The following is an 11,127-nucleotide window of genomic DNA, read 5'->3' as shown; positions in this document are numbered from 1 at the left end:
ATTTTGGAGAGAATCCAACTTAGTGTTGGGCCTTTCATTTCACTCCCCTTAAGGTGACACCAGTGTGCACCAGCCTGGTCTCTTCACCCTGCTCTTGGATCAGCTGCAAGAGCTGAGTGGACCCTTGAAAAAATTCAGGTGCTTGTTTGACATGATAGCGTGGCTGTGATGTGTTTAAAAGGCCAGTTGAAGGCTTAGATTTCAGGAGGAGTTGTGGAGCTTTTTAATGGTCTCTGTGGGTAGAAGAGGTTCCCTTTATTCTTGTCTAGGAGCACCTGAAATCCTTAAACTTGTAGTTCTTTCTGTATGTCGAAGGTAGCTGGCACATCCTGTCTGCTGCAAAACTGCAGCCAGTGTCATCAACTGGTGAAGGTGACTGCTGGCCAGAAGGGTCCTAATTATGAGAACTCCTTTTAAAATGCAGTCAATGCAATCCATGCAATGTATTTTTAGCAGAATCTGAGAGGTTGGATCCAGAATGCTTCAAGTGTTGTCATCCAGGGATCAAACCAGAAGCGTATCTTTTGTCTGTGAGGCAGAATGAGCAAACTAACGTATTTAGGGATTTTCCTTCTGAAGCAATAGCATGGGCACTGGTTCTTCAACTGTCTTTTTCTTGAAAAAAAAGTAGGAAAAAGTAATGAAAAATAAGTAGTAGGAAGATGAGAAAGAAGTAACAGAAAAGTCTGAAATTCTTTCAAAATGCACCTTTGGCAAAATATATTTAGCTGCTCCCAACAGCACCATTTAAAGGGAGAAGAGTATGCACTTTTAAAAGCTGGGAATCTTGATTATGCTCTACAACTTTTCAGCTCTCTTCTAACTTACCTAACCCAGCCAATGCACGGGTTTCATGGCAGCCTTTCCTCTGCCAAGCAAAGAGGCTTTGCATCCATCCCTGCCCTCGCTCCAGGATGAGAACAGATTGCCTCCAAAGCTGTGCCAAGAGAGGCTGTGCCATGGAGAGCTGCTGCTCCATGGCCTGAGGAGAGGGCTGATGCTGTGGGGCTCAGGGAGAAAATCCCACAGCCTGCCTGGCGCTGCAGCCAGACCATTAGCACAGTTATGTAAACAGAGCATGGCTGCCACTCATACAGAGCAGCAGGGAAAAGAAAGGACATTCCTGCTTCAGCTCCTGCCAAGGGAATATAATTGGAGAGTGCTTTGGGAAAATTACTGCTGGGAAGGGGAGGTTGCAGCCTGGAGCATAAATATGTGAGTCACTCGCTGAATGCAGTGCAGGCATAGCATGTAAAGAGCACACGCTGGAGAGTGTTAAATCTTACACAAACTCCCCCCAGCTCTTCCTTTGGTTGGGAGGATCATTGTCTGTGCCAGTAGAAAAAAAATTACTTGATTTACCAAAACCCCTGCTCAGACAAACAAATTATTAGAACATAAAAATTCACAAATGTTTCAAGGGCCTAAGCAGCGGCCACAGTCTAAACACCTTAACGAGATAAAAGGGAGGTTTTATATGAAGCCAAGGCTCCCTGATGAGTTTGTAATCCTGTAAGAATAAAACAAAGCCATCAATTGTCAGCTTTGGGCTGAAATGTCCATGCTTCTTATGCTGTCCATCAATCCAACAGTTGTTTGTGGATGTTGTCTTACAAAAAGAAAAAAAATAAATAAAATACACTTTGGACAGAGTGGAACAAGCTATTTTTTGTTTATATAATGATCTGTAAATCTCAGTACACCTTCATATGTTACAAACACTACCATGTTCACAGGAAAGGCACGAATGCAGTTTAAACCCAGTCCTTTGAAAAGCACTTTTGGCCCCTCCTTTCGCACACTTTCCCTCACACAGTGGATCAGGCCTTTGTACTTGTGCTGGTCCGATTCATCTATTTGCATGCGTGATTTGATGACATCCATGGGAGTACCGAATCCCCAGGCCAGGACTCCAGCAAAACCACCAGAAAGCAGAACAACAAGGAAACCTGCGGGAGAGAGTGAAGGGAGAAGGGCAGTTCATTTGCACCTCATTCAGCTACAGCCATCTCAGATTTGACAACAAACTTGGGTAACTTTCATATTTTTTGGGAGTCATTTTGTGCAGCTCTTGCAGTTTTTCCAGTGATCTCAGAGAATTTTTGCACATGTGACACTCTGAACACCATGTGAACTAGATGTGGTACAGCCTGAGAGCACTCACACCCTCTTCAGATGGATGTAAGTTTTATAATTCTCAGGGAGATGCTCTTTTGCTGAATCATACCTATTCAATCTTTTCTCAAAGTGGATTTTGGAGCCAAATCACAACTAAGAACCTAAAGTGTCTTTACCTTGTCCACCTGGACTTCATATTCAAGCTCTGGGCTGACCCTTGTCTGAGCTCCATGATGGCTCCCAGAAGATTTGTCCATGTTTAATTTCTTGCTACCCTGTTTTTGCATTAACAGGATTTCATATCCATATTCCAGGCACCAGTGTGTGGTAAGAACCCCTCCTGCAGGAGGAGGAGGAGGAGCTGCTTAGGGGCGAGGTGGGACAGTGAAGCCCTCACATGCAGGCTGCTGTCCCTAGGGCTGGGGCCAAAGCCAGCACACACAGAGCAATTCCTCATGAGGATCTGGGTGAGGTTTTATGGGTACTGGGTGATGTTTGCCCAGAACCTGGTTTCCCTCTTAGTGTGGGACTAAATAAGCCCTTTTTGCAGGTAATGCCAGATGCTTTCCAATACCTACCTGGTTTATTTCTCCCATCTGGTGTGAGCCAGTCGCACAGAGCAGAATAGGAAAGGAAATATACTGCAGAAGCAGAGCAATCCCTCCAGAGTAATGCAGAACAGCCCTTGTAGAGACCCCCAAAACCTTCCTCCTTGACAATAACCTTCAGACAGTGCAGAGACCCTTGGTACTTTGGCTTGGAAACAGGCTGATGTGTGGTGGAAGGGCATGGGTTCCTCTGAGTCTGCATCCGAACTTTAGCCACCTCACTAGGGTTTGTCAACACAACCTGCAACACCAGAGAATGGCATTTTAACCCTCACCAGAGAATGGCATTTTAACCCTCACAGTTAAACAGTGTTTTGATCTCCCTCCTCTAAATTCTTGTCTCCCAGCTTTTCAGGCAATAATATTGTCTGTGAGCTCCAGCAAGCTCCAGCCTCCTCCCCTCTGTCTGTGCTGTTCCACGCAGCAGCAGCAGGACACATGAGTGAGCAGAGAGGAAGGCAAGGCAGAATCAACACAGGATATTAAATACCTGTAACTACTTGATAAACTAGATGGGTGTGGAAAGAGGGATGTCCTCAGCCATAGGGAAGCACACATCAGGGCTCTTATTTGTACCTGTATTTGAACCAAGACCGTCCATTATTTGTATTTGAACCAAGACCATCCAGGCTATAAATATTTAAGCCATGTTGAGTCACTGACTGTAGGAAACACCTAGAAGCCTGACCATCTGGACTGCTCTGTAAGAGGATTGTGACCAGGCACACATTCCAGCGTGATGGGATGAGCTCCACCACATCCACAGCACCTGTGGATGCTCACCCTCATCTGATTGTGGGAAACTGCTCCTGGACCCAGCCCTGCCCGAGGATCCTGCAAGTTTGAAATGCAGCATCACTTCCCAGGGGTACCCCACTGAGTTTAATCCTGGCAAGGCTGTGCTCTGCCCGTGCTTTCACTCAGAGTTCTGACTGTCTTACACAAACACACCGTCGCAGCCACTGGGGGAGTTTGCTGCCTATGCTGTGCTTTCTTCCTCGTCCTGGTTTGCTGCCAAGGTCTGTGTCATGTTAATGGCACGTTCTTAAGCGTCCTGGCGCTCCAAACCAAATCCAGCACGAGCTGCCCAGCAGGACTCGGCCACGCCACGAAGGGGCAGCGAGGGCAGAGCATGACCTCCCCTGCAAAAACAAACCCACCAGACTTGTTGCAGGCTCCCCTGCGGCCTCCCGGACCGAAAAAACATTCCCTGCTTTTCCAGCCGCCTGTGTTTGTGAACAAGAGCTCTCGTTGTGCTTTCCCTGCAGGGTGTGAAAAGTGCATATTACATGGCTCTACACAGATATTTACCATATGTGTTTTGATGTATTGATTAGTAGTGCTGTATTAACATTTTAATAATAAATGTAGTCTTTTAATTAAAAGGTAACTTTTGTAGTTAAATAAGAACTATGTTTGTGGGATTTTTTTAAGAAAGGAATGAGGCACTCGCACCAGATATCAGCCACAGGACACCTAAATCTTTCAGAGCAAAAGAATTTATTGCCCTCTTAGCAGAAGAAACAAACTTCTTCCTGCCTCGAAGGTGCTGTTAGGATTAGAAGGAAGAAGTTGATGATGACCAGACAGAATCCTGTGTTTGAATGGAATTTATGCATCATGTATGAGGTGTGTGAATATGCAACAGGCTATTGTTTTTAAGGGTTAATCCTCTGTTAACGGGGGTCCTTTTTCGGGCTCGTGCTGCCCAGAAAGATGAACCCAGACGTCCGTAACTCTTTGTCTTTATTGTGTCATATTGTCCTAATTCAATTTGTCCAAATTATTATTACTCTAATTGCATTACTCTTTTTATAACCATTTTATTACTATTGAACTTTTAAAATTTTAAAAGCAAGTGATTGGCGTTTTTCACAAGGGTGTTTACCTACCCGGGCAGCGCCGGCAGCAGCTCCAGCCAGAGAAACATCCAGCTTGGACGGCTTGGCATCTGCAGCCCCGTAGCGCAGCTGGCAGAGGGCGCCGAGGAAGTTCTTGTATGTGCCAAAGGAAACTGCGGAAACCACTGATACAGCGAGGGCTGAGGCGGTCACCCCTTTGTAAAACCCCCGGACCTCGTGGGAAACAGGGAAAGGCGACTTTTAAGGGTGAACGGCATGGGAAAGCATCTGCTCAAAAGCACTGGCGTTTACATTGCTGAGTCAAAACTTATTCCCACCTTACAGCTCATCAGCAAATCTAAATTTCACCCTGAGGGCTCTCCCAGCTGATGCTTGCATGCAACCAAGGTGACAGAGGCAGCTCTGCTGCTCTGAAACAAAGCACCTGCAATGCTGCTGAGAGGCACCCACCTTTTCTGTCCTGTATGTTTCCTGAACACAGTGCCAAAATCCTCTGTAGTGGTTCTCAGTCTGAATTCTCACCTAGGAATACAGAGACAACTTTAAAATGCAGATATCGCATTAAAATAAATAAAATGACAAATGCTGTAGCAGCAAACCAGATAATTGACCATAAAATAACATGACCAAACTTTTTTTTTTAAAGACAAACTCCAAATACAGTGAGGTATGGAGATGTAATGCAGATATAGTATTATCATGGGGCTATTTTTCTGAAAAGGAGGGGGAAAACAAAAGTCCCTCTTTGTTTTTGTTCTATAGTCAAGAAATAAAGCTCCAACAGGTACCTTTACTGTGTCCAGTGGATAACCCACAGCTGTGCTTAGACCACCTGAAACAGAGAATATGTTGGAGATGGTTAACAGCACATGGCACAGCAGAGCTTTTCACCCATCACAGAAGGGCACTGGGCAATAGCAGAAAACAGCTCCAGAGCCCAGCTGTGCCTGGCACCAGACTTCTGGAGCTCCAGTAATGACGTTTGGGCCATGAATAACAGAGAAAAATGCAAATTTCTGTGAGACCAAGGCTCACCCAGAGGAGGAAACAGAGTATGGGAAACTAATCACGAACGACAAGACTGAGGAAGATGAGACGGGGAGAGACACTGAGAGCGCTGCCCCACGAAGGATGGAGGGAGGATACTGGGCTGTGCTTGTTTCCCCCCTCAGCTTAGGCACTACAGCATCTTTGAACTATGATCAAGCGTCCCCACTCACAGAGTCTGGAGCAATTTTGGTTTTCAGGGCTCGGCGGGATTTGGGGCAGGGAGGGATTAGCGCTGGGAGTGTCCAGCGGCTGCCGAGCCCGCCCAGCGCAGCATCACACCCAGCGCGTCCAGCCCCGGGCCGCTGCAGTCCTCCAGCAACACCCCCTAGAGCCCACTCCTAGAGCCTTAAAATAGCCCCTGGACACGCATTAATCCCCCGAGACAAAGCTTAATGGCAAGTCAGGAGGGCTAAAGAGCTCCAACACGGATTTCTCTCTGTTGCAACAATAAATAGATCTCACCTCGCTGCATTTCTCAGCTCTGAGCTAAGTGCTAGCAGGTAACAAAGATGCTGACCAGAAAACTTCCTCCCAGTACAACACCTGCCACACCTGAGAGGAAGTCAGGCTGGAGAACAATGGAGCCGTGTCCATGTGAGCTATTTAGACAGAGACCCAGTTCATAGAAGTGCTGGAGGAGCCCATCAGGCAGCCAGGCATTCAGAGATACAGGGCACATCTAATGGCTCACCTCTTGAAAACTGACTGAGAAAAATTAAAACCCAAGCTACTTAAAAATGTGTTATTGGTGTGGGCATGTTCACCTCTGATTGCATGGCTGCTCAGAGCTCTGGAAAGCTCTCCCATGTTCTGGAGAAAAGCAGCAGCTGCTGTTGTGAGTCACCAGGAGACAATCCCAAAGTGCGTTACTCAGAGGAAAACAACCAACAGCATCTTTCTTGCAGAAAATTGAGGCTTGTTCTTCAAAAACACCTATCAAATCTGACACCAGATAAACAGCAATGAAGGGGGAAAAGGGCCTAGATAGAGGAGAGACAGTGATGGAAGAGAGAGGGCAAGGGGGAAAACACAGGCAATAATATGGCTTGGAGAAGCAATGGCTTAGATCCAAGCAGAGAGTGACAATGCACAAAGTCATCTGGGGACACCTGTGCTGTCCCAGGCTCCTGGCCAGAGTGAGCAGGGACACTGGCAGCCAGGGAAGGGCAGCACATGGGCCACTGCCAGTAGGGCAGTGCTGACCTCACAGCTGCAGTCCCCAGGCCATGCACCCCATCTCAGCTGGGAGGCTTTGACACATTTCATCATTTTCAGAATTCCTGAACCTTAGAGGAGATGGGCATGGGCTGAGCAGATGCTGGGGACACAGGGGCACCATGCACAGCTAAGTCCTGGCTCACTCCACTGGATAAGGAAGGTAGGAGCTTTGGCTCATGCAGATCACACACCAAGGATGATTTGGGTCAGTGTTTGACAAGAACTGACCTCCCTTCTAGAGAAATCACCCTGTTCACACAATAGGATACAAAGACAGCAGCACAGTAGGTTGCCCTAAACAGTCTCTTTCAGCCCTAAAGGCTCCCCATCACCTTGGTTCCAGTAATGATCAAACATCTCCACTTGGGAGAGGACCATAAAAGCAAATTTTTCACTGCTCCCGGAAAAGATGTGAATCTCCCAAACCTCTGAGTAACCCAACCTGCCATGAACTGTGCTACTTAGGGGCACAAAGCACTCCAAGCAGTTGTCAGAGCTGAGGAGCTCGGCCAAGTCTGCCAAAGGCTGAGGAATGAGGGCTCTGCACACTCTCACACGATATAAATAGCCTGGCACTAAGATAGCATGACCCACACATGCCCTGTTTGCACAGCAAAATCAAAGAAGGCCAGCAATGAACAGTGGGCATACAGGAGAGGGTTCCTGTGGGACTCCTGCTGAGTAACACTGCATCAGCTGTGACAAAAATAAATAGTAAAACCAAGGGAATTACCCTTTTTGGTTTTAGTGAGCCATTTTTTATGCCCTCTTTATCTGAGATATTCCCAGGTATTGAGCAGAGCTTGCAGCATCCCCTACACACACAGAGGGCACAGAACAGATCACTCACAGTCCCTGCACAAGTCAGGTCACTCTGAGCAAGCAACTCAAATAAAGAGAGGATCTGGTGGGGTGGCAATCACAAGGGAGCAAGTGGCAGCTGTACAGAGCCCACCAGGCTGCAGCAGCTCTGAGCTGATGGCAAACCTTGGCTGAGACATCCAGGGTGAAGCAGGGATCATTGTCCATGCACTGGATGGGCAGACAGTGACTTTCAAAACCCTTTGTTTTGTGCAGAGTTGGGAACATCAGTGCACAGACCCTAAGCAAGCTCAGCTTCATTTAGTCACACGATCCCAGCAGGAGCTGCTTTATCTGTAAGGAGAGGGCATGTTCCTTCTATAGGGGGATTATTTTATCTTTCCTTGGACTGCATGTAATCTCCCAGCTGTGGAAAAGCCCAGTCCTGCTGCAGACCCTGCTGCACTACCACCACTGGGTAAACCTCAGCTTCGCTTCCCCAAATCTTTACTCCTGACATAAGAGTCAAGTCATCCTGCAGTCATCACCAGCCCCAGCCATCAATCCCCATCCTCTGCCATGGCCCAGGCTGCTGCTGCAGCAGGGCTAGAAAGTGTCCATGAGATCACAGGAAAATTCAAGTCAGAAGGGACCTCAGGAGGTCCCTAGTCCAATCTCTTGTTCAATTTTACTGGCCAGGAAGGACTGCTTCCTAAAACATCCAGCCACATTTGCTGGTTATAGAAAGTCTCCTAAGCATGTTTCTCTCATGTTTTTTTTCTGTCTGGAGCCAGAGCAGATCACTGTTTCTTGGGCTGAAGATGCTGAGCTTCTTTACCTCATTGCCACAGAATTCATTGCCCAGAGGTGATGCACAGTATTTGTGCAGAGGCTGGAATTCAAATGGGCATGGCCTCTGCTGTTTTTCAGAGGTGTTTAAGCCATGCTTTCTCTAAGACACTCTGAAAATCGATCTAGGTCACTAGAATGTCATTTACTAAACAGAAACTCTTATTTTTTATGTTGCCTCAACTTGCTTGATGCTCCTTAGCTGGATTCACATACTCCTTAGGAACATGAAAACTGCTTCAGCTCTGGCAAACATAAACCCCAAAACAAGCTGAGCATCAAATCCATCCCAGTTCTTGCAGGATAGATGTCCAGCCCCAGGAGCTGTCCTATCTGAGGGGAAGGATGATGGCCTCAGAAGCCCTGGCCAGGTACCTCCCCTGTGTCTATGGGCAAGCTCCCTCCTCTGCCAGCCAGTGAGAAGTTGCAGTATCCCTCCCAAAAAAGCTCTGAGCTGGACATAGAGGACAGGATGGAAAATCTTGCTCTCTGACAGGCTGAGGTCAGTGAAGTGCCTTACAAAGGCAAAGACTTTTCTGGTCCCAGCTGGATCTCCACAGCCTGCATCCCCTCAGGCTGAGCCTGTGTCCAGGGCACAGGGGAGATTCTTGCTGCATGGCTGGGCAGAACACGATGCTGGAGCCTGGACAGGGGGTCACAGCACAAACCCTGGCTTTGCATGGGAGCCAGGACAGAAAACTAAGGTGAATTGCCATGTTCAAACTCTGTTTTCAACTCATCATATTACCTTGCAAAAGAAGTTTGTCCTCAAGTGACCTGTTTCAAACTGTGCTAAAAAAGCAACGGAGTCCAAGAAACAAATGCAATCATCTCTGCCCCACCATGAACATGAAGTCTGAGAGGAAGTTTGGTTAATCCTTCTGGGATGGACATCCTGTTACCAGCCCTAGGACAAGGCTTCCTTCTGCACAGGGTGCTCTGAAGTCAGAAGGGAAACAGGAGGAGAAAGACAAGCTATCATGGTGGGGCTGGTTATATCCTCCTCTCCCAGGAAGGGTCTCCCAACACCCCTGGAAGACCAACACCCCAAGCATGGGCACAACAGGCACCTCCAGGGCTGGATGCTAGAGATGCCAAACCTCTCCCCACTTGCACAAGATGAGCAATTAGTGGGCAGGGTAAGACTCAGCATGGTCCTTCCCAGGACAAACACATCTGCAGCAGGACCATAGGCTGTTCCTGGTGAGGGGAAAAAGCCAAATTTCAGCAAATGCCAAAGTGAGATCTGCAGGCTTGGGCTGGATGTCTCAGCTACCTGGCAGGTTTACCTGGCCTTTCTGTCAGTGGTGAACCAAAGGCTTTTCTTGTGGTATTTATTGGTATATATTTTATATATATATATATATAATTTACTTTATATATACATATATAAAATACTTTTTATATATGTATATATAATTTATATATATATAAAATATATATAATTTATATTATATATATAATATATATATTTTACTGGTATATATTATCCTGTATACTCCACTAAATCTAATGAGATTTCAGCAAAGAACTGAGACCAATGGATACATTTTGTCATTTAAAACAAAGATGGGTTTGAGCAGTACATGCTCTAAAAATGTCTAGAATTTAATCACACTTCTCTCCTGTTGCTTTTTTTATATACAGCTAACCTACTTTCTCCCAGATCAAAGCCTGCTGCCTGGCTCGCCTGCACTGAGATCACCATCACAACTGCAAATGCATCTTAACCCAAGATAATGCAAAGGGCATTCATCCAGACAATCTGAACGCAATAAGAACACTGTGCTTCCTCCCCTCCTGTCTCACAAATCACATCCTCAGCCCCCCTCAGCCACCATCCCAGCAGCCTGCTGGGACCCCTGGATGCCAGACACGTGAGGGTTTCACTGTCAGGGCTATACAAGCTGGCTTATATCTGCACAAAACCTATTACACTCTGTCTCTTCCTATTAGTTTTACCCTGTCCCACTGCAACCAGACTGGAGGAGATTGCAGGCAATGACCTCAGCTGACCAAGCTGCAGCGCTGCCTCTCCAGCAGCTCTGTGAGCCTGCTCTGATGACATTTCCCACTTCATAAGGAAGAACACACTTTTAACAAGCAGCCCCCCATCATAGATTCTCAGCTCTGCTATTGAGACCTGCTCCTCAGCTGAACAAGAAGAAACACAGCTATCTGCTTTGGGTAACAAGCACCAATTCATGCATTTACCTCCGATGGCCCCAGCAATGAAATCCATGCAGAGCGCGGCTGCTGCCAAAACCACCCCGAGAGCGCTGGGGAGGAAGGGAGGGGACGAGGATCCAGTTCAGTCTTCCCAGAGCCCTGCCAGTCCTCCAGAGACACTGGTTTGTGACAGGAATCACCTTCCTACAGTCTGCCCTTGCCTCTGGGGATTGTGAGTCTTGCTGGTACTGGATGAATTTGTACGCTGGTGGCAGAGCTGGGAAGCCTGGAAGTGTTCCAGGAACACAGTGAATAAATAATCCCGTGGAGCCCTGAAATGCTGTGCCAGGGCTGCTGTTCCCTGTGCCCTTTTGCCTGGAAAGCCCCAAGGGGGGGGTGACTTGCAGGGAAAGGCTGGCTCTGAGGGGGCCATGCCCTGCTGTTGTTACTAG

At 47.3% G+C, this 11,127-nt stretch overlaps 1 protein-coding gene across 3 annotated transcripts; it reads right to left on the bottom strand.

Moving 5' to 3' along the window:
• Positions 1-1,648: 1,648 nt before the first annotated feature.
• On the bottom strand, positions 1,649-10,917 carry SLC25A47 (solute carrier family 25 member 47). Of its 3 annotated transcripts, XM_066551205.1 has the most exons (6): positions 10,721-10,917; positions 5,377-5,420; positions 5,039-5,110; positions 4,619-4,801; positions 2,697-2,967; positions 1,649-1,949 (listed from the first exon to the last, which is right to left on the bottom strand). In XM_066551205.1, the coding sequence occupies exons 1-6, from the start codon at positions 10,746-10,748 to the stop codon at positions 1,663-1,665; spliced, it is 885 nt and encodes a 294-aa protein (XP_066407302.1). In that variant the 5' UTR covers positions 10,749-10,917; the 3' UTR covers positions 1,649-1,662. The 3 variants fall into 3 exon arrangements, with proteins under 3 accessions (XP_066407302.1, XP_066407303.1, XP_066407304.1); XM_066551206.1 differs by lacking the exons at positions 4,619-4,801; positions 5,039-5,110; positions 5,377-5,420; positions 10,721-10,917 and adding an exon at positions 3,678-4,545; XM_066551207.1 differs by lacking the exons at positions 4,619-4,801; positions 5,039-5,110; positions 5,377-5,420; positions 10,721-10,917 and adding an exon at positions 3,668-3,774.
• Positions 10,918-11,127: the final 210 nt, after the last annotated feature.

The sequence above is a fragment of the Molothrus aeneus genome, chromosome 6, assembly GCF_037042795.1.
Source record: "Molothrus aeneus isolate 106 chromosome 6, BPBGC_Maene_1.0, whole genome shotgun sequence".
NCBI lineage: Eukaryota > Metazoa > Chordata > Aves > Passeriformes > Icteridae > Molothrus > Molothrus aeneus.
This window is presented reverse-complemented; position numbering and strand designations above follow the sequence as displayed.

Bases quoted from the DNA above. Each gene is read 5' to 3' on its own strand.
- SLC25A47 (XM_066551205.1), bottom strand. From the start codon at position 10,748: ATGGATTTCATTGCTGGGGCCATCGGAG. The intron at 4,802-5,038 runs GTGGGTGCCTCT...GTTTCCCACGAG, and splicing joins AAACATACAGGACAGAAAAG to GTCCGGGGGTTTTACAAAGG. The intron at 1,950-2,696 runs GTAGGTATTGGA...TCTCTCCCGCAG, and splicing joins AGATGGGAGAAATAAACCAG to GTTTCCTTGTTGTTCTGCTT.